General features: G+C 33.2%; 1 protein-coding gene across 6 annotated transcripts in view; it reads right to left on the reverse strand.

Moving 5' to 3' along the window:
* The window catches only part of LOC145320005 (proton channel OtopLc-like), a 118,792-nt gene that overhangs the window by 9,479 nt on the left and 84,979 nt on the right, over nucleotides 1–24,334 (reverse strand). For 5 of the 6 annotated variants that reach the window (XM_080162437.1, XM_080162438.1, XM_080162436.1 and 2 more), the window contains 8 exons: nucleotides 17,702–17,763; nucleotides 15,944–16,019; nucleotides 15,034–15,080; nucleotides 9,700–9,847; nucleotides 8,859–8,935; nucleotides 6,032–6,081; nucleotides 5,280–5,341; nucleotides 3,485–3,576 (listed from right to left, as the gene is read on the reverse strand). In XM_080162437.1, the coding sequence (XP_080018563.1) occupies nucleotides 3,485–3,576; nucleotides 5,280–5,341; nucleotides 6,032–6,081; nucleotides 8,859–8,935; nucleotides 9,700–9,847; nucleotides 15,034–15,080; nucleotides 15,944–16,019; nucleotides 17,702–17,763 (614 nt within the window). Of the gene's footprint in view, nucleotides 1–3,484; nucleotides 3,582–5,279; nucleotides 5,342–6,031; nucleotides 6,082–8,858; nucleotides 8,936–9,699; nucleotides 9,848–15,033; nucleotides 15,081–15,943; nucleotides 16,020–17,701; nucleotides 17,764–24,334 lie in introns of all 6 variants that reach the window. The other variant, XR_013880102.1, reaches the window with a different exon arrangement.

The following is a 24,334-nucleotide window of genomic DNA, read 5'->3' on the forward strand; positions in this document are numbered from 1 at the left end:
TTTTCCTATCGTTTAAAAGTTATATCCCTGTATAAAAAAGATAGGATGTCCGTGTGTTTTTTCTGTCTGTGCCTAAAGTTCTTGCTAACCGCTGGACCAATTTGGTTCTTCTTTATTGACCTATCTTTTAGACTGATAATTGGATCAACATATTAAGGAGTAGTTTAGTGTCTTTTAATCCTTATATAAAAGTAACAGTTTCTGTGTCTGTCTGTTTGTCTGTGTGTGTGTGTGAGGGTGTCTGTCGGTACCGAAGATTCTTTGTAACCGCTTAACTGATATAGTTCTTCATGGTTCAAGTTTATCATGGACCTGAGAAGTTTTGAGTTTAGAAAAAATTAGTTCCTACCCAACATTTAAAAAAAACTTTTTCTTTTACATACTAAAACTGAAAGTAGGGGAGGGGTCAACTTCCCCCCACTTGTCAAGGGCCCCTAGATGCCTCTAGGGGCAAAACCGCTAGTGATAAAATAATTTTTATCTTGAATTATAATTAAATTGTTCTTTTTCCATTTAATAAAATATAATTGTAATTATCAACCTCAAAGAATATCCAGTATTAGGTAATTGGATTTAACAAGGGAAAAAGACAACATCCATAATTAGTGAAGCTCTTAAGTTTAAAAGAATACAAATAAAGAAATTAGCAGGTGTAACATACAGATACAAAAATATATTAATCAGAGCGAGATGGGACAATGGGCTGTTTATTAGACTAGTCCCCATAGTTTAATATAGGAATTTGTTATTCGTTGGCTTAACTACTTAGGGGACCTGTTGCGATTTTTGTTTGGTTGGATTATTAAATTAAGTGCCCAACATTTCAACCATTAACTGAAACATACAGAAGGGTTATCCATGTATCATATTTGGGAATGTCAATCAATTTAGCGGTCATTGTCTTATCCCTTTAGATCCCTGAATAGTAATTAACAATGATCAATGGTTCTTTTTTTTCTATGTAGCTTCTCATTGGTTCTTAGAAGGTTTATAACTTATTTTGGGAGGGTACCTCCACCATCCTAGGAGAAATCAAAAAAAAGGAAAAGGACCCCATTTCACACACAAAAATTTTTTTTTTCTTTTTAAGTCTAAAATAAAAATCTAGTTGTAGAATTCAACCACTTCTTCCCCTCTCAAGTGCCCCTAAAGGCCTCCAGGGGCGTAGCCGCTAGTACCAAATAAATATATTCTGTAATGTTTTTATACAGACAGATGAACAAACAGACATACTCTGATTGTAGAGTTTCTGTGTATATATGTATCTTTATAATAAAGTAACATGTTCTATGTGAGTCTTTGTGCACCAAGGGATCTCACTAACCACTGAACCAATATGGTTCTCCTTTACATAGTAGCTTCTTATGTCCTGGTAAGGTTTATAACTATTTTGGGGAAGGGTACCATCACTATCCCAAGAGAATTAACTCTCCAAAATAAATGTTTTTAACTTTTTCATTAAAAAAACTGTAATTGTAAGGGGGGTTCGTCTTCCCCCCCCCCCCCCCAACCTAAGGGTCCCTATATGCCTATAGAGGCGTAGCCGCTGCTAGTAGAGTATCCAATGATATAAAGCAGTAAGGTTTTTTATCTGAATCTCAAAATTAGGCAATTAATTATGAATAAAAAATCACGCAACCTTTCTTTTAGAAAAAATCAATCTTTAAAGTTAATTAATGTGAAAAGTATAAGTTTAAATGAAAAAAATTCTTTAGTAAGTGCTATTTATTTTTGATGATAAAGATTTTGCAAAAGACGTTTTATTGCTATGTTGATCAGAAATATGTTAGAATTTGTTGTTAGGTTTTTTCTACAAATCTTTATATTGAAAGTCTAAATTTGAAAATTGTGATTTTTTTAAAGCTTATAGTATTTATATAAGTTGTTTGTATCTTTTAGTAAAAAAAAAATATTACAAATTATTTTTTGTTTGTTTTTTATTAAAGATTTTCATATTTTTTTTCAATTTTTTTTCAGAACTTTAAATTGAAAAAAAACCAAAAGACCCCGCTAGAATATTTTGTCTCCACCTGGAATCATCAAGGATTTATGTCTATTTTCACCCTACATAGGTCCCAGGGCTCGGCACTTACTTTTGTCTTGATTCAATTGTAGCCCACAGTGCATTCATTCTAAATATGAAAATTGAATAATCTTACAAAAAATATTTTACTGGATATAGGAATAACATTTCCATTTTCACAAATTTAAATTAGTTTTTATTATTGAAAAACATAAAAGTAGAATGTCAATTGCTTCTATCAATACCTAATATAAGGCGAATAAAATTGGCAATGACTAGGTAACAATATTATGCCATTTTAAGCAGGGTTCGGCAACTGCACGTCGGCAACAGCTAAGCCTCAAATTTAAGAATGTTTAGATGAATTGAACTTTTTTGCAAAGACGGATTCTTCAAGTTTGGGTCATGCTTAGACTTTTACTGGTTTCAAAATTGTAAAATGTTCATTTCTTTGAATCTTACATCCGGCTTACGCGTGGCTGCCAAGCCCCGATTTTAAGACTAATCGGAGTCGGACTGACATTTACGTTGGCTTAGTTGCTAACCTTCAAAATAAAAAGTTTTGGTATATTTGACTGAAACCTTGTAGAAATTAAATGCTACTAAATTCTGGATTTGCTAGGTGATTTTCAATTGTTCTATCCTAGTATCCAGGGAGTAAGGGAGGGGACAATGGATCGAATATATTTTTAGGAGTCTCAGACATAGGTTACTAGCGTAAAGGGAATGTGCAAGAATTTAGCAGTTTCTGTCAGAGTTTGGTAACTAGCACATGAAAATGCCGCTACTCGCTGTATTAGTTTTGAATACCTATAGCAGACGGAAGACGGATTGTTATGATATGGCTGGTTAAAAAATTTTTTTTGATTAATCTGGATTTCATGGCCTTTCTTTGAAAACTCTTAAATTGAATTAATTGCCTATTGTCCCCCTCCCTTACTCCCTGTATTTTGCCACTAATTATTTTTTGGCAAATTCCTCAGACAAAGGTGAAAGAATTAAAAATTTTCTTTAATTAAATTAATCATGAATATAAATGTACAATACAACAGGGAGGGGGGGACATTTGACTGTAAATTACACTGGTACCTAAAGTTTTAAAACCGAGTAATCTTATTTGTTGGCTGTAAAACCTTGGGTACTGGATTGGTATTAGTTAGTTTCAAATTAGTTGTGTTCAAACTTTTAATGATCTTAATGGATACGACAATGGTCGATAAATTGATGTACATCCCCAATTATGACAAACTAAATTACCCCTTCAATAAATTAAAATTATACGTTAAAAAGTTTAGAATCTACTAGTTTTACAACAAATAAACAAAATACAATACGAAGAACCCAGAGTTTTGAGCCTACCAATAAAATAATGTTGATATATAATTGTAGGTACTAGCGTATTTTACAGTCCTTCTCTCTGCTTCTTACTGAACTTTATATAAAAACAATTATGATTATTACCTGCATGAAGCATCAAGAATGAAAACTGTTTGTAGAGGAGTTTGGATCATTGTTACAAAGGATGCCAAGAAAGCAATCAGATGTTCTTCAAGCTGGAAAATATTTTATCAAAAATAATATGCCTTCTCTTTATTGTGTCTTTCGAGCACTAAAACCTCCTACTAAAAAGTACATATAAATATTTCCATATTTTCAAGAAACTAAAAACAATATTTTTTACGTATTTTTATATAATTAATTTGTCAATCAACTTTAATTTGCATATAGAGCTTATTATTTATTTTCCTGAAGAACCATATTAATGAGTAGTAAATAAACATGTATGAAAACATCCAAAAGAAGTTGTATCAACTTTTTTTTTTATAGCTAGCCGGTTCTTTTAGTAAGTAGTAGATGTAAAATTTTTCATAGAATTCAAATATGCAATCGGTTTTTTTGTAGACCTCTTATTTTTTAAGTAATTTAAGTTTTTTAAAAAAATAATTAAGTCGGTTTTAAGGTACTAAAACGCAACAAAATAAAAGAAGAAAATGGTCAGTAAGAACAAAAATAGTAAGATCTTTAATTTGACACCTTACTTTTAAAATTCTGTTGAGTAATTATTGAAAAAATCTATTTTTTTAACCTCGGTATAATAAAAACTTTAGACCTAAATATTTTCTCAAACAGACATAAAAAACATGGGTTCATATATACCATTAGAATCAGAAAAATATTACGAATCCATTGTAAGCAAAATTGAAAAAAATTAAAAAATTAAAAAATTACAGAAATGGCCAATTATTTTTTTTGTTCAGACAACACTATTGTTTTCCCTTTTTTACCCCCTCTTTACCCCCTCTTTACCCCCTTCCCATTTTTATACTCAATTGAAGAATTAAGACGTTGCCTGTACAACATAATATGATATTTTCATATAATTCCTTTTATTGTAGTTTATATACTATATTGTAAACTTTTTTTTTCAATTTTGCTTACAATGGATTCGTAATATTTTTCTGATTCTAATGGTATATATGAACCCATATTTTTTTATTTGTGAAATAATAAAATTAAGTTCAAAGTTTTTATTCTCGTGGGTTTAAAAAAATCGATTTTTTCAATAATTACCTGACAGAATTGAAAAAGTAAGGTGTCAAATTAAAGATCTTACTATTTTTGTTCATAATGACCATTTTCTTTCTTTTTTTGTTGCATTTTAGTACCTTAAAATCGACTTAATTTTTTTTTTTTTTAAACTTAAATTACTTAAAAAATAAGAGGTCTACAAAAAAACCGATTGCATATCTGAATTCTATGAAAAATTTTACATCTACTACTTACTAAAAGAACCGGCTAGCTATAAAAAAAATAGTTGATACACCTTCTTTAGAGTAGTTACATTATATCAGACGTGAAAATTAAATTCTTTTCTACAGAACCCCCCCCCCCCCATTCATTTAAAATAAATTGAAAATAGAAGGGGCGTAGTTTTTCGTGTTTGTTTGTAGGACAGGTTAGGTTAGGTTATATTGGATATATGGAAGCTCAGCTGGTTTAGAAGGCCCCGCAAACGAAGAAAGAGTAGCTCAACAGCCAGAGTAATATCCACAAATATGTTATCATATAATTAATGTTTCAAAAACTGCTAAACTTTAAGGAAAGCTTTACATAGGTCCCAGGAATTGTTATTTTTAAATTTAAGACTACTTTCTTGTCCATCATTTTACCTTAATCCTAAATGAAAGAGGCGCAACCGCTAGTATCAGACATGGAACTTTAGAGTGGCCACGCTGTTAAAAATGTTTGATATTACCTGGAAAAAAGTTCCAATTATGGAGAAAGTTGCGTAGATGAACACACCTGTCTGAGCAATCACTAAACAAATCAATTTAGAATTATTCTATTGTTAACCAGAGAGGAGGGGGATATAGAACTGTTCTGGGGATCGTAATAGATAAAACAATGAACCATAAATTGATACTGAAACTTTGTATTCCCTTAATAGCAAGGTATGATTCAAAAAGCATACCAATTCTATAATCCTTACAAGATAGTTCGTACGTCTATTTAAAACGAGCTGTTTTAAAACTTTTTTGACAAGATTATTAAAGAAGCTTTACTGTAAAGGAGAACCATATCGGTTCAGTGGTTAGCGAGATTCTTCACTAAACACAAATAAATCTTACTACTTTTGAGCCATACGATGAGCCCTAAAAGGGCGAAACATTGTGTCTTTGGATATACTTTATATAATAGGATATAGTCTTGGTAAAAAACGCAATAAAATAACTTTTCTTATCCATTAGTAAAATTGTGTTTTTACATTTTCTAATGAATTTTCTTGATTAACTTCATTAAGATAATAAATTAGTACTAAAACAAAAATAATAAGGTCCAAAATTAGCGTAGTAAACATTGTAAAAATAACCTAAAAACTAAAAATCTATGCCTCTCCTATCTTAAATTTTTATAACAATAAAAGGGATGAGTTCTGTTTTTTAGGCAGCTAAAGTACGGACATACCCTAAGGATTAAGTAGCTACGATTCTATGATTATTAACTTACCAAGCAAAAGATTATCAAGCTCCATTTTTCTTGATACATCATAGAATAGTCTAAACAAAATATAAAACATTAATAATTTTTTTTTAAAAACAGGCTATTTGTTTTCATAGGACAAAAATATTGCTTAATATAACCCACTTGCCATTGACAGAAATTAATAATTTATATCTTAATTTCTTCATTGGGTTGGGACATTTTGAATAAGAAAAAATTTCAACAAATTATGCCATAAAGACCGGTTTGGAAAAACCGGTTTTTAAGGCATAATTCGTTGAAAATCGCCAAGTATTTTTTTCTTATACAAAATGTCCCAAACCAATAACGAAATTAAGATATAAATTATAAATTTCTGTCAATGGAAAGTGGGTTATATTAAGCAATACTTATGTCCTATTAAAAAAAAACCCTGTACATTGTTTGTCCCATTTTATATGTCGGGCGGTCGGTAACGCGTTGCATTTTTATTCCTTGGAATGATATTGCAGAAACTTTATTAAAGACAGTTAGATAATAATTCATAATAAAAAATTTTTGTATTAAATTAAATTGATATTAAATCACACTTTTCTTTCATCTTATCTTCCCCAATTAAGAATGTCTTATACCAGCTTTCGTCTGCTAAATTTTAAAAACAATGATATAAAATATAAATCACCAGGGATAAATGTATGAAGAAAAAAGGATTAAAATATATTTCTGTAATATTACAATCTTTAAGGAAAGCTAATTCATACTGCAAAATTATTAAAGTGAAAATATTTAAGATTTACCTTAGCCTTTATTCCTGGTTCATTTATAAACAATATAGTTACATTAATTTTTTTTATCTAAATATTTCTTTCTTTATTGGCGACAATGTCTGTTGAGACATGAACTTTATTTAAATACTTTTTCCTGTTTTATGTCTTTAAACGTAGATTTATCACAGTTTTTCGTTATTTGTATTTTAATAAGACCTAAAGCTACTGTTTTAGTACAACTTATTACAAAAATTATTAGTTTTAAAAACCCGATGTTTTTAGGCGTTTCATATTGAGAAAATACACTTTTAAGATAAATGGCAATTAAAATACTTATTTGTATTATAAAAGGTAACTTCTGCACTATAATTCCAAAATTTTTATTGATTTTAATGAAAATTGACTTTTCTTACTGTAGAGCTCATGTGGATTTTCCAGGGGGGATAGAAGTCAAGGATCTAAAGGGATAAGACAATGGCCGATAAATTAATGTACATCAAAATAATGACACACAAAATTACCCCTTCTATAGTGGTTGATACATTTGAACACTTAACTGAATTCATCAACCAATCAAAATTCACTGAAGTCCCCAAAGTTGTTAATCAAACCAATGAATTATAAAACTTTGGGGACAAGTGTAACAAAGAGCCTACTGTAAATATTTTTTGTACAATAAAACCCTACAATTACTAACAGTGGCGTGCACAGTGAGTTGTTATCCTTGCGTGGATGAAAAAGGAAAGCTAAATCGATTTTTAAGCTGTGCTCCTGTATATTTTGTAAACTTTTAATTAATAACAATATATTTATCTAATAACCTTAGTTACATATCTGATATTAAAAAATTAATGAGGTCATTTTAGTATAAGTGTTTTTTGTTTAAATTTTTGATTAAATTTATAAAATGCACTTTTTAACTCGCGTATTGTGTTCTATAAAATGTGAGTTTTCGATAACCCAATCGAATCACCTACTTTTTAAGTCAGAATAGTTATGTTGACTAAATAAACAATCATAAGGGAAGGGGGGTCAAAGACGTCCAAGGGGGTAAAGTGGTTATTTACCCTACCTAAACGGTTTTTTTTATTTTAAGCCCCTCATCCCCACATATAAAAATTATCCCTACCTTGGGATTTTTTTTATTTGGGGGGGGGGGGGGGGTAAATAACACCCCCGACATGAAAAATCTCCAAAAAAATCACCAAGCATTAAGGAGTGGGTTATTAACCTTCCCCCCCCCCCCCCCGAAACAATTTTTTTGGGGAGGGGGGGGGGGTAAATACTCCGGAGGTAAATTTTTTTAGGGGCGGTAATTGCCCCCTTTAACAGTTTATGGGGGTGGTATTTACCATTGCCCCCCCTTCCCCAAACAGATTTCAGGGGAGGTAACTTTTTTGGGGGGGTAAAGAAAACTTGCCGCGCGCGAAGCATTTCCCCCCCCCCCCCCGCTTAACACAAATTACCCCCCCCCTCCTTAAATTTTTTGACCCCCCCCCAAAAAAAAAAAAAAATAAAAATGCTTGGACGCCCCTGAGGGGGATATTCCCCACCCACACAATTTAAAGTACATTAAATTTAACCGCCTACCTCCGCCCTGATAATTTATGAAATACCTTTGAAATTCCCCAAAATCCAAAACATTACCTCCACCTTCCTTAACCTCTTTAGGCACTATAAAAAACTTCTTATATAAAGAAAAATTGCAATTACAATTTACAACAGTTGTAATAGTTAAAATGAATAACACATTAATTCTCAAATAATGTCTCAGTGATTCAACGGAGTCCCAGATATACAGACGTACAGATTTAATATATTATTGAGAAGCGTGGCTTTCGCCCCTCTTTATAAACTTTAAATAGGTGAGGTGGGGACGGGTTGGGAGACAATAATTTTACCTTACCCTGCGGGGGGCCATTAATCTTACTTAGCACCCAATATAAACTAACCTAACCTAAACAAACAAATATCTACCCCCCCCCTCTTCTTACTTTATTTAAATTTTCAAAATATAGTGGGTGCACGTATGGGGGTTGGTTTCTGCTCATTAAGGCACTTTGAGGTAAACTGGCAAATGTACTTACTTCCTCATCTGCCAGATGCCCAGGAGAACAGCCACCGTTGTCAGGCTGTACAGGGTCAGCTCAGATACCGAGGCAACCTTAAAAAATGTTCAAATCCGCATAAATCCTTATTATCCTTATAATCCTTATTTTTACTATCAAAGCTACTCCATACTTCTGTCCGTCCGTCTGTTTCTAATGGTATGGCGACAAATGTGGATTTTTTGGCGATGATTACCAGTTTTAATCAGCATCCAGTACATAATTAAATTTTGTCCGTCGGTCCATCACTCAAACTTCTAAAAAAAACTATTTGTTTGTTAGAGGTATCGAATGCTCTATAACTCAATTTGACCGTTTCATGATTTTTTTGCTTCACTATTTATGCTAATTGTTATCCTTAATTCTCTCATAATACCTTTAAAAAACGTGTCCTAACTTTTGTGATGTTTTAAAAATAGCTAGTCGGTGCTTTTAGTAAGTAGTAGATGTAAAATGGTCCATAGAATTTAGATATGCAAACGTTTTTTTTTGTAGACCTCTTGTTTTTGAAGTAATTTAAGTTTTAAAAAAATTAAGTTAGTCTTAAGGTACTAAAACGCAACAATAGAAGAAGAAAATTGCCATTATAAACAAAAATAGTCAGATAAGATCTTTAATTTGACACCTTACTTTTTGAATTCTGTTGAGTAATTATTGAAAACATCTATTTTGTTGCGGTGAATCAAAACTTTGAACTTTGGGAGCTTGTCACGAATGGGTTTAAAACAATTACAAAAGTTGGGACACGTTCTTTACAATCATAATTTTTAGCTGCATTGAAGTTAATGGCAGGGAAAATTGCACAAGGAGAAAAACTGACCTTTACGGCGACATCTCTGGTATGGCTATCCTCGTTAGAAATGAATACGAAGAAAATGATTAAGCTGATGATAGTTACAACAAGGACAACAATACCACAGAACAGTCCAGTGTTCGCGTGCGAGCAGTCTACGCTGTATAATTCTGGTCTAAAATTAGAGAATTACTTAGCATACTGAAGTAATTTCTTTAATTAAGTGAACAACCACTTTCCAAAGAAGTTGTATCAACTTTTTTGCTTTTTATTTAAGATAGCTAGCCAGTTCTTTCAGTAAGTAGTAGATGTAAAATTTTTCATAGAATTCAGATATGCAATCGGTTTTTTTGTAGACCTCTTATTCTTAAAGTAATTTAAGTTTTTAAAAAAAATAATTAAGTCGATTTTAAGGTACTAAAACGCAACAAAATAAAAGAAGAAAATAGCCAGTATGAACAAAAAATAGTAAGATCTTTAATTTGACACCTTACTTTTACAATTCTGTTGAGTAATTGTTGAAAAAATCTATTTTTTTAACCTCGGTTTAATCAAAACATTAAACCTAAATATTTTCTCATACAGACATAAAAAATATGGGTTATATATACCATTAGAATGAGAAAAATAATATGAATTCATTCTAAGCAAAATTGAAAAAGTTTAAAAAAATTGTAATAAAAAATAGAAAAAATAAAAAGTTTATTTTAAGAATTGTAACTACTAAACTAGCCAACCACAAATCGCAAAAATTGACGAATCGGGAAGCTTAACCTATAAAATTAACCTATAGATAGAAGGGCCAGAAAAAAAGGAGAACGTTCATACAATATATACAATAGATACTACAATAAATATAGTGATATTAAAGAACATGTAAAGAATGAAAAATTATGAACAAATATGCATCAGTCTGTTTATAAACTTCAAAACAATGCAGTTAAAAATACATTATTGTTTCTTGTGTTTAAAAAATATCTGCTACATTGCATTGTATTTTGTTTAGGTTTTGTTCAGGTTTGGTTCAAGCTAACCCTTTAAAGCCGAAAATTATGATTCTTAAAATAAACTTATTTTTTTTATTATAGTTTTATAAAACTTTTTCAATTTTGCTTAGAATAGATTCGTAATATTTTTCTGATTCTAAAGGTATATATGAACCCATGTTTTTTATGTCTGTTTGAGAAAATATTTAGGTCTAAAGTTTTTATTAAACCGAGGTTAAAAAAATAGATTTTTTCAATAATTACTCAACAGAATTGTAAAAGTAAGGTGTCAAATTAAAGATCTTACTATTTTTGTTCATACTGGCCATTTTCTTCTTTTATTTTGTTGCGTTTTAGTACCTTAAAACCGACTTAATTATTTTTTTTTAAAACTTATATTACTTAAAAAATAAGAGGTCTACAAAAAAAACCGATTGCATATCTGAATTCTATGAAAAATTTTACATCTACTACTTACTGAAAGAACCGGCTAGCTATCTTAAATAAAAAGCAAAAAAGTTGATACAACTTCTTTGTTAACAAATGTTCCATTTATAAAACTACTTAATAACCTTCGATTCAAATAATAATTCAACGTCAAATACGGAACATCCTCTATACTTGAAAAAAAACAAAAAAAAAAACAAGGAACATTATATCCACATTCCATTCGTAATTTTTGAACAAATAGTAGATTTGATATATTTTACCGTGATTCGTAAAACGGGGTCTATGTTTGAAAAAGAGCATCAGTGGCGTGCGAACCGAAGGGGGCATTTGGGGCAATCGCCCCCCCCTAGCGACCAAAACGCCCCCCCCTGCCCCCCCCTAGCAACCGCCCCCCCCTGCCCCCCCCCCCCCCCCCTAAATGTTAAAAAATGCCCCATTTTGCCCCCCCCTGGTCAACAAAAATGCCCCTTTTTGCCCCCTACCCTACAAAAAGCAAAACTATCCCAGTTTCCAAAAAAAGATCAAGAAATACTCCAAAAAAAAAATTTTTGCGCTTCGCGCCAAACAGACAGTTACTATTCATTTAACCTTACCAAATTTTTTAATTAGTGTAGAAATTAGGTTATAATCTTTTTTCACTGAACATAACAAACCAGGTTATAGGAAGTATTTTATTTTGTATAATATAAACTTTTTACCAAAGAAATTTTGTACATCCCCAATAATGATACACAAAATTACCCATTATATAGATTACAATTAGTGAATGAAATGTATGGAAATTCGACTTAATTAGCCAACCAATCAAAATTCCATTAAAGTCCCCAAAGTTGTTGAGCCAACGAATAAGAAAATTTTATATGAAATATTGGGGACTAGTGTAATAAATAGCCCAAAAACCCCTCCCTCCCTGCATATTTGAAGAAAAAAATTTGCGCTTCGCGCCCTTCCAAATGGTTTCTGCTATGAAATATTGGGGACTAGTGTAATAAATAGCCCAAAAACCCCTCCCTTCCTGCATATTTGAAGAAAAAAATTTGCGCTTTGCGCCCTTCCAAATGGTTTCTGCTATGAAATATTGGGGACTAGTGTAATAAATAGCCCAAAAACCCCTCCCTTCCTGCATATTTGAAGAAAAAAATTTGCGCTTTGCGCCCTTCCAAATGGTTTCTGCTATGAAATATTGGGGACTAGTGTAATAAATAGCCCAAAAACCCCTCCCTCCCTGCATATTTGAAGAAAAAATTTGCGCTTCGCGCCCTTTCAAATGGTTTCTGCTTTTTATCACAATGAAAGGACAAGTAATTTTTTAAAATTCTTTACACAGTTCATTATATCTTTGGTTTTTATGGTACGATAATTTTTTTGTGGATTATAATATTAAAAAAATAAAATTTTTTGCTGTTTCGAGCATCCAGTATGTAATTTACTTTGACTTTCATCACACAACATACAGGAAAAAGGATTTGTGACTTTTTCTACCTAAAATATATATTTATTTCAACAGATGCTCTTTAAATCTACTTGTCTGTATTCTTATTAATGATTTTTTGTGCTTTGCTACTTAAAGATGTTGTCATCCTTGTTGTCAAACAATAAAGAAATATTAAATATCATTTTTTCATATTAGGTTAATTTTTGGTAAATTATTTCCAAAATGAGTGTTTTTATCCCCCCCCCCCCCAATTTTTTTAATGGGGTTATTCATCCTTCCTGCTGAGATTTTATAACATCCCCTTCCACCCATTAAAAATGTTTTGTGGTGGAGGGGGGAGGGAAAGGTTAATTTATCTTCTGTACTATTTTTTCGAAGATGCTTTCTAGCTCCCTTCCCTTCGGTCATTGCAGGGTGGGGAGAAGGGATGGGGGAGAAGAGATGGGGGGGGGGAAGAGGGGGGGATATAAATGGGAAATAGGGATGGGGAAGAAGGGATAAGGACTAGGAGGCCCATAATCAAATAATCCCACCACTTAAAACGCCCTTATTTAAAATTAGTATATATAATCAAAATGCCCCCCCCCCTAAAGCAAAGTGCCCCCCCGGGGCACTTTGATTTAGGGGGGGGCAAAATTTTACAAAATGTTCAAAATGCCCCCCCCTAGACAAAGTGCTATGCACGCCACTGAAGAGCATGCGATTTCTAACTTTTTTTTGGTCAAAATACTAGGTTTCTATTAATTAAATATATTGATTGATTGATTGATTAATCAATATATTTAATTATATATAAATTTGCAAAATTACAGTCGAGAAGAAAGTTTAGAAATTATGTGATTTTATGTTGAAATAGCAACAAATGCTTTGTTGAGTTCAACATGTAATAAACTCAATGCTTAAGTTACGAAAAGTGTGACAAACGGATGTACAAGCGGTCATAATCTTTTTATAGAATAGCTGATACACTGATAATAGAAAGTCTATTAACTCAAAATACTCTATACGAACGTGAACGCCATCACTATAGTTTTGATCCGTCAAAAATTTGGTTTATTGTTATCATTAGTTTGATATATTAAACTGAAAAAATCTGTATTTGTTGTTAAAAGTGTACAATTGCGAATATTTTACATGTGTTTTTAAACAACGGCGGGAACTTACAAAGAAGCCGCTGGTTAATTTAATAAATTAGCAGATTTGGTTGATTTCTTGGCATCTAGTTGCCATTTTTGTGGTTTGTCAGGAATAAGACAATGCATAATTAAATTATGTGCGCTCCCTATGAGGATAAACAAAAATACCCTTTTATCAATTATAATTATAATGGAAGTTTGTACACTACTGGATTATTTGAAATAACTAATGAGGATTTTTAAAAAGTACTCTAAGTTTGAGTACTTGTACAACTTACAGTCCAATGTCTCCTGCAACTGCCATACTCAAAACCGGCGAGGGTGAGAGGTAATAACGAGGAGCTCTCATGAGACAGCGTGTCAAGTCATACTTGAACGTGGAGCTTAAGCTGGCCCTGGTGGCTATACAAAAGTGTCTCAACATACTCCAGGTGTCTTAGGTCCAAACCCTAAGAAACTATGTCTAATCAAACAAACAACAAGCAATGAAAATATAACAAACATTAATATTTTTTGTTGTTGTATTTCTTATGGCTCTAACATGTAAAATTAGGTAAAAGCTGAATTAAATTTTCAAGTTTTAATCCATTGTGGTTTGGAAAAAGATTTGGCTTTTAATAAATCGATAAAAGGGCATTTATAATCAATTTTACATCAGGATTATTTCCGATATCATGCGATTTCCCAAGGTTTCAATTTTATTTCAGGCGAAATCTTAAACCTTGATTTTATTCTGTACTTTATTTTCTTTTTTAAAACTCTTTTTGACTCTACTGCACATACATTGAATGTATAGAAATTATTTTCTGATACTTAAAGTTAAAAATGGCCAAGATAAATTTCATTTTAACAGACACACATATATTCTACTATAAAAGAAAGGCATTCAAATAATGATTAATGATTTTAGTTGGAAATATATTTTAAAATAGGATGAAAAATGGGTAAAATACTAAAACTTTCATACAGGCAGACAAACATGCATGCTGTTTATTAATCAACTCGATATCCAACTACTACATACAACGACTGGAAATGAGTTTTAGTCGAAAAAATGAAAACCGGCATGATTATTTCTATTTATTAATATTTTGCCAGCCTATGCAGTGAAGGGAGAACTATACCCCTCTTTTATTTTGTTAAAAAGAGGGTGAGGGGCATTTTTCGAAAGGAGAGAAGTGAACATAACTTAAAACCAAGATATGACTAGAAGGTATACTCCCTAAGATGTACAAACTTGTCAGATCAGTCGTTACCGAGATCTTAAGCTTCAGATAGATATACATCCTAGTGCTTTGCATTAAAGATATTAAAATTTATTAAGCTGTAGTTTGTAAACATTTTCAATATTTACCTTTTAGATTCATTTTCGCTAACTCCCCTTCTTATAACACCTCTCATCTAAATAAAATATGATATAATGTTGTTAGAACGTTACTTCTGTGTACTCGATGAATTAGATTAGATCTTGATAACAACTGAACTGATTAATTTTAGGGCGGCTTCACTTATGCCTTTGTATGATTTTAGGCTATTTTATTTTTATATATAAGTCTTGTGATGGCTTTATACTATTTTAATGACAACTTACTTCATTAGATGCTTTGGGCGAATTCGTAAAGCTTGTAATTTGTCATAAGCAGCTATTTATTTAAAAATTTAAATTTTTAAAAAGATTTTCATTATAATAAGGTTGCATGACAATTTTTTTTGCATGCTTTATTTACTTCTTTAATTGTATTCATCCAAAATGGTATTATTTTGTTATAGCTGCTTTACTCATGGACATAATTGTCTTTGTTACAGGATATTGGCAAACAAATTTGCACTATTATTGATTTTTTCTATTTACAATACAGTTACAAAATCAGTCTGAAAATCAATGTATACATCAAATAACAGCTTAAATAAAACAATTTACCAAATAACAATTATTTTGAATTTAGAAAATAAATATTTGTTTGCTTCATATGACTTCTTTTTTTCTGTTCAAAAAATTTGCTCTATCCTTTAAAATACACAAAAGCGCCCTTTCCCCCCTCATTTGAAATAAATTGATAATAATAGGGGAATGGGTAGCTTTGCTTTTTGTTTATTTTAATTTAGGATCAGTTTAAGTTAGGCCATATGGTGTCCTGGGTAGTCTCACATGGTTAGGGTGCCTTGGACGATAAAAACCCCTCATTTTAGATTTATTAAAAAAATAAAGGAGTAGAGGTTTCAGTGCTCGATAGACAACGCTAGGGAGACCACATAATTTTTACCTTAAACTGTTTATATAGATTATGCTGATCTGAGATGTTCTTCCACATTATAAACAGGATGGCTGCACAAATCAAACTAAAATTTTATCATAATTAATCAGCAAAAAACTTTTTAGAACACTTTTTGCGTTAAAAAACATTTCTATTACAGTATCAAAAATAATTATACCATTTCTATAAAATTCATTGCAATTAAAAAAGATTTTAAAAAAATACATAATCGTATGTTTATTATTAGATTTTTGCAAATCATTTAAAAACAAAAAAAAAACTTTTTCTCATTATTCAAATATAGTTATGTATCTTTTCTAATAAGAAGCACTTTTAAAAATATTTTTGAAACATATAAAATATGTTATCATATCTTTATCAAAAGATTTTACAAAAAGACTATTAACTAAAATATACAAGTACTAGAGTTGGCTCGATATAATTATCTCCCTATTGGCTAGTTTTCTATATGCATATCTATTTCTCAATAAATCTATTTTCCTCACCCGGCATTACTATCTAAAAGAAAGTAAATATTCAATAATTTAAATGATTTTAAAAAGATTTTTAAAATTATATTTTTTTCTTTACATTACCATCACCAAAGGGTTAATGATGATGATTACAATTTTAGTTTAATATTTGAACACACAAAGTGTCGCCACAATCGAATTCTTTTAAAACAGAGTTTTCTTAAATTTATTATATTATAAATTTAAATTTTCTTTTTTATGATTAGAAATTAAATACATCAATATAAGGTAAATAGCAACATGAAATGAAAATAATGAATTTATTTTTAATAAAGTAAAATAATGGGTCTTATCGTTCTAGCCAATGAGAGTTTATTATGGATTATTTGAGCACTATGAGTTATATACATATATTCCTTGGAAAACTTGAGCTCGTTTATAGACATTTATTTCCTATATAGATCTGACATGGATCTTGAAGCAATTAAGCAGGCCGTTTTGTACATGTTAAAAATTGGAAGATTTCATTAATTAAAAGTTATTGCAAATATACTTAGTAAATGACAACATCCATACAAACTAAGCTTAACAAAATTATATTGGATGCTGAAAAAAATTTGAATTTTTACTATGAATTGATAAAGATGCCTATACGGATTGGTTTCCATACCAACATGAAACAACATTTCAGACGTAAAATAGTTAGATAGCAAAATAAAAATACATAAAATACAGGAAAGGAGGAGATATTGGCTGTTTATTACACTAGTCCCCAAAGTTTTATAATAACGTTTTTTATTCGTTGGCTTCACAAGTTCAAACTTGAGCCTTTTAGGGACTTTAATTGGATTTTGATTTCATTAAGTTGAGCCTCTAAACGTTTCAATCAATAATTGTAATTTACATAAGGGGTAATTTTGTTTTTCATCATAGGAAAAGTATATAAATTTATCGACCATTGTCTTGTCCCTTTAGATCCCTTATAAAATTAACAAAACTAAGGTTAAATTTAGGATCATGGAAAGAAAACGTCGTTTCACAATAGCTTTTCTGCTATTTCCTAACTCTGCGGAGCAATCATTAACATTGACCTAAGAAAAAATAACCTATCAAAAGCTATTTTGAAAATACGCCGGAACCCACTACTTCGTTTTCTTTCTAAGATCCTAATTTTATTATTCAAGAAAAAATTTCTCTAATACCAAACAATGCATGGTTTTTCAGCATTGCTCAGAACCGGTTCTAATCCAGTGGAAATTATCCGGATTTAAAGCCAAACTTGAAACATGTTTACCTGAACTCGATGGTGCAGGGGAAGAGAAATGGTGAGGAGTCCTCTAAAAGTTTGAACATAATCTAAAATTAATTTGGTTTTATTTTTGTATATTTCCATAAAAATTAATAATGTTGGAAAATTATTTTTTTAAAAACCTTTTTTGGTGTTTTTGGAAATTCTGATTAAGGATTTATTGTGGATTAAAGAACAAGAATGATAATATCCAGAATATATTAAGAAAAACAAGTACCAGAATATAAATCAAATTAATGAAATATCAAGCTAAGCAGAAAAAATGAAAGGATAAAGCAATTTTGCTTTAGTTAGTCTTTAAATTAAAATTAAGTTTCCACAGACGGATTAACGGACAGCAGGAAAAGTAATTTGGCTTTGCTTATCAAAAGGTTTAAAGTATTATTATAAAACTAAAATGTTAATCTTAGACTTGTATTTAGAAAATACTTTTTAACTTCTTTTTATTCCGAAATATATATTTCAGTCGCAATTATCAACCTTATATCAGAAAAGGAGGGAGGCGTATATCACCCCCTCAACCCCACAAGTTTTATGCCTCTCATTTTAAAGATAGTGAAAAGTGTAGTTTTTCATTTATAATGTTTTTAATACATCAATCCTGGCCGCCACAGGAGCCATAAAAAATTGAGATATGTTTTAATGCCTTTTGTAACATTGCATTGATAATAAGTTTACTGAAGCCTTATTTGACCTACCAAGCGCCTTTGACAGGTATAACTAGCACCAGAAGTTTCGGGTATAGTCCTTTCCATGACATCGCTCCATATGGGGCGATGATTTTAATTGATCGCCTCTTATGTCAAGGGGCGATGTATTGGCTCCTTGAAAGGAGCGATTTAATAGCCCCTTATAACAAGAGGCGATGTTATGACTCCTTGAAAGGAGCGATTTGATAGCCCCTTGCCCTAAGAGGCGATTAAATGATCCTTTATCGCTCCTTTATCGCCCCTTCTAAAGAGGAGATGATATGTCCTCTTATCCCAAGGGGCTATTTAATTAAATATCGCCTCTTCATGGCCCCTTCACTATTATATATATCTTAGTCCCTTGATGGCCCCTACATCGCTCCTACATCGCCCCTTCATCGCTCCTCCATCGCTCCTTCTCCAAATTTATATTACATTGTACTTTGATGGCCCCTACATCGCCCCTCCATCGCTCCTACATCACCCCTTCATCGCTCCTTCTTCAAATTTATATTACATTGTACTTTGATGGCACCTACATCGCCCCTCCATCGCTCCTACATCGCCCCTTCATCGCTCCTTCTTCAAATTTATATTACATTGTACTGTGATGGCCCCTACATCGCTCCTACATCGCTCCTTCATCGCTCCTACATCGCCCCTTCATCGCTCCTTCTCCAAATTTATATTACATTGCAACTTGATGGCCCCTACATCGCTCCTACATCGCTCCTCCATCGCCCCTTCATCGCTCCTTCTCCAAATTTATATAACATTGCAACTTGATGGCCCCTACATCGCTGCTACATCGCTCCTCCATCGCTCCTCCATCGCTCCTACATCGCCCCTTCATCGCTCCTTCCACAAATTTATATTACATTGTACTTTGATGGCCCCTACATCTCTCCTCCATCGCTCCTCCATCGCCCCATCGCCCCTTAATAGCCCCTTACCTTAATTTATATAAAAAAGCCCCTACATAGCCTCTCCATTGCCCCTTAATAGCTCCTTACCTTAATTTTTATAACATAGCCCCTACATAGCCTCTCCATCGCCCCTTAATAGCCCCTTATCTTAATTTATATAACAAAGCCCCTACATAGCCTCTCCATCGCCCCTAATAGCCCCTTACCTTTATTTATATAACAAAGCTCCTACATAGCCTCTCCATTGCCCCTTAATAGTCCCTTACCTTAATTTATATAACATAGCTCCTACATAGCCTCTCCATCGCCCCTTAAAAGCCCATTACCTTAATTTATATAACATAGCCCCTACATAGCCTCTCCATCGCCCCTTACCTTAATTTATATAACATAGCCCCTACATAGCCTCTCCATCGCCCCTTAATAGCTCCTTACCTTAATTTATATAACATAGCCCCTACATAGCCTCTCCATCGCCCCTTAATAGCCCCTTACCTTAATTTATATAACATAGCCTCTACATAGCCTCTCCATCGCCCCTTAATAGCCCCTTACCTTAATTTATATAACATAGCCCTACATAGCCTCTCCATCGCCCCTTAATAGCCCCTTACCTTAATTTATATAGCATAGCCCCTACATAGCCTCTCCATCGTCCCTTAATAGCCTCTTACCTTAATTTATATAATCCTTACCTTAATATATATAACATAGCCCCTACATAGCCTCTCCATCGCCCCTAAATAGCCCCTTACCCTAATTTATATAACATAGCCCCTACATAGCCTCTCCATCGCCCCTTAATAGCTCCTTACCTTAATTTATATAACATAGCCCCTACATAGCCTCTCCATCGCCCCTTAATAGCCCCTTACCTTAATTTATATAACATAGCCCTACATAGCCTCTCCATCGCCCCTTAATAGCCCCTTACCTTAATTTATATAGCATAGCCCCTACATAGCCTCTCCATCGCCCCTTAATAGCCTCTTACCTTAATTTATATAATCCTTACCTTAATATATATAACATAGCCCCTACATAGCCTCTCCATCGCCCCTAAATAGCCCCTTACCCTAATTTATATAACATAGCCCCTACATAGCCTCTCCATCGCCCCTTAATAGCCCCTTACCTTAATTTATATAACATAGCCTCTACATAGCCTCTCCATCGCCCCTTAATAGCCCCTTACCTTAATTTATATAACATAGCCCTACATAGCCTCTCCATCGCCCCTTAATAGCCCCTTACCTTAATTTATATAGCATAGCCCCTACATAGCCTCTCCATCGCCCCTTAATAGCCTCTTACCTTAATTTATATAATCCTTACCTTAATATATATAACATAGCCCCTACATAGCCTCTCCATCGCCCCTGAATAGCCCCTTACCCTAATTTATATAACATAGCCCCTACATAGCCTCTCCATCGCCCCTTAATAGCTCCTTACCTTAATTTATATAACATAGCCCCTACATAGCCTCTCCATCGCCCCTTAATAGCCCCTTACCTTAATTTATATAACATAGCCTCTACATAGCCTCTCCATCGCCCCTTAATAGCCCCTTACCTTAATTTATATAACATAGCCCTACATAGCCTCTCCATCGCCCCTTAATAGCCCCTTACCTTAATTTATATAGCATAGCCCCTACATAGCCTCTCCATCGCCCCTTAATAGCCTCTTACCTTAATTTATATAATCCTTACCTTAATATATATAACATAGCCCCTACATAGCCTCTCCATCGCCCCTAAATAGCCCCTTACCCTAATTTATATAACATAGCCCCTACATAGCCTCTCCATCGCCCCTTAATAGCTCCTTACCTTAATTTATATAACATAGCCCCTACATAGCCTCTCCATCGCCCCTTAATAGCCCCTTACCTTAATTTATATAACATAGCCCTACATAGCCTCTCCATCGCCCCTTAATAGCCCCTTACCTTAATTTATATAGCATAGCCCCTACATAGCCTCTCCATCGCCCCTTAATAGCCTCTTACCTTAATTTATATAATCCTTACCTTAATATATATAACATAGCCCCTACATAGCCTCTCCATCGCCCCTAAATAGCCCCTTACCCTAATTTATATAACATAGCCCCTACATAGCCTCTCCATCGCCCCTTAATAGCCCCTTACCTTAATTTATATAACATAGCCTCTACATAGCCTCTCCATCGCCCCTTAATAGCCCCTTACCTTAATTTATATAACATAGCCCTACATAGCCTCTCCATCGCCCCTTAATAGCCCCTTACCTTAATTTATATAGCATAGCCCCTACATAGCCTCTCCATCGCCCCTTAATAGCCTCTTACCTTAATTTATATAATCCTTACCTTAATATATATAACATAGCCCCTACATAGCCTCTCCATCGCCCCTGAATAGCCCCTTACCCTAATTTATATAACATAGCCCCTACATAGCCTCTCCATCGCCCCTTAATAGCTCCTTACCTTAATTTATATAACATAGCCCCTACATAGCCTCTCCATCGCCCCTTAATAGCCCCTTACCTTAATTTATATAACATAGCCTCTACATAGCCTCTCCATCGCCCCTTAATAGCCCCTTACCTTAATTTATATAACATAGCCCTACATAGCCTCTCCATCGCCCCTTAATAGCCCCTTACCTTAATTTATATAGCATAGCCCCTACATAGCCTCTCCATCGCCCCTTAATAGCCTCTTACCTTAATTTATATAATCCTTACCTTAATATATATAATATAACATAGCCCCTACATAGCCTCTCCATCGCCCCTAAATAGCCCCTTACCCTAATTTATATAACATAGCCCCTACATAGCCTCTCCATCGCCCCTTAATAGCCTCTTACCTTAATTTATATAACATAGGCCCTACAAAGCATCTCCATCGCCCCTTAATAGCCCCTTACCTTAATTATATAACATAGCCCCTACATAGCCTCTCCATCGCCCCTTAATAGCCTCTTACCTTAATTTATATAACATAGCCCCTTCATAGCCTCTTCATCGCCCCTTACCTTAATTTATATAACATAGGCCCTTTATGGCTCCTGTACAGCCTCTGTAATTGTATTGCCCCTTCATTATAGAAGGTAGGGCATTAAGGTAAGGAAGGAATGTGACCCTCTACAGTTTTAAATTTAAGTTTTAAAAGGATGACAAGGATGACAACATTTATAAAAGCAAAGCTCTGAAACGGTAGAAAAAAGTTTAAAGGAAGCCTGCAAGAAATACCACGCTTTAACTGCTGAAAGACTGCCACAAGTAGACCAAATACCCCAAATTTGAAGCCTTCAGCTTCTATAACAAAAAAGTTCTAGGCATTTTAAAATGACATTTTATGTACAATGGAAATTTTGAAAGAATTGCAATGCTCATGTTGAAAACTTTAAAATTAAACTACGTGGCCTAGAAACAAAATTATAAGCTTATTTTTTTTGTCATAAATTTAGGTTTCCAGTAACTAATTATATTTTTACAATAAAAATACCCATTTTTATAGTCAAAATCATTAAAAAAAAATAAGTTTTACTTGCGTTGTACCGAATGTACTGTAGCCAATCAGAAGGCTGAATCAGCTTAACAACCAATCACAGCTAAGCTTGTATTAGTTTACCCCTTTGTTTCCGCTATGATTTTCGTTTAAAAATGCAATTTAAATCGATTTTTTTTCATAGATTTTGACTATGAAATGTGGTGTTTTTATTGTAAAAATGTAATCAGTTACAGGCAATCTAAGTTTCTGACAAAGATAAGGTTATAATTTTATGTCTAGGCAACGTAATTTAATATTGTTTTTTCTTTTATGAGCATTGGAAATCTTGTTATGTTATATATATTAAGGTAAGGATTATATAAATTAAGGTAAGAGGCTATTAAGGGGCGATGGAGAGGCTATGTAGGGGCTATGTTATATAAATTAAGGTAAGGAGCTATTAAGGGGCGATGGAGAGGCTATGTAGGGGCTATGTTATATAAATTAGGGTAAGGGGCTATTTAGGGGCGATGGAGAGGCTATGTAGGGGCTATGTTATATATATTAAGGTATGGATTATATAAATTAAGGTAAGAGGCTATTAAGGGGCGATGGAGAGGCTATGTAGGGCTATGTTATATAAATTAAGGTAAGGGGCTATTTAGGGGCGATGGAGAGGCTATGTAGGGGCTATGTTATATATATTAAGGTAAGGATTATATAAATCAAGGTAAGAGGCTATTAAGGGGCGATGGAGAGGCTATGTAGGGGCTATGCTATATAAATTAAGGTAAGGGGCTATTAAGGGGCGATGGAGAGGCTATGTAGGGCTATGTTATATAAATTAAGGTAAGGGGCTATTAAGGGGCGATGTAGAGGCTATGTAGAGGCTATGTTATATAAATTAAGGTAAGGGGCTATTAAGGGGCGATGGAGAGGCTATGTAGGGGCTATGTTATATAAATTAGGGTAAGGAGCTATTAAGGGGCGATGGAGAGGCTATGTAGGGGCTATGTTATATAAATTAGGGTAAGGGGCTATTTAGGGGCGATGGAGAGGCTATGTAGGGGCTATGTTATATATATTAAGGTAAGGATTATATAAATTAAGGTAAGAGGCTATTAAGGGGCGATGGAGAGGCTATGTAGGGGCTATGCTATATAAATTAAGGTAAGGGGCTATTAAGGGGCGATGGAGAGGCTATGTAGGGCTATGTTATATAAATTAAGGTAAGGGGCTATTAAGGGGCGATGGAGAGGCTATGTAGAGGCTATGTTATATAAATTAAGGTAAGGGGCTATTAAGGGGCGATGGAGAGGCTATGTAGGGGCTATGTTATATAAATTAAGGTAAGGAGCTATTAAGGGGCGATGGAGAGGCTATGTAGGGGCTATGTTATATAAATTAGGGTAAGGGGCTATTCAGGGGCGATGGAGAGGCTATGTAGGGGCTATGTTATATATATTAAGGTAAGGATTATATAAATTAAGGTAAGAGGCTATTAAGGGGCGATGGAG

This window comes from Acartia tonsa, chromosome 5 (genome assembly GCF_053477335.1).
Source record: "Acartia tonsa isolate MP-2025a chromosome 5, ASM5347733v1, whole genome shotgun sequence".
NCBI lineage: Eukaryota > Metazoa > Arthropoda > Copepoda > Calanoida > Acartiidae > Acartia > Acartia tonsa.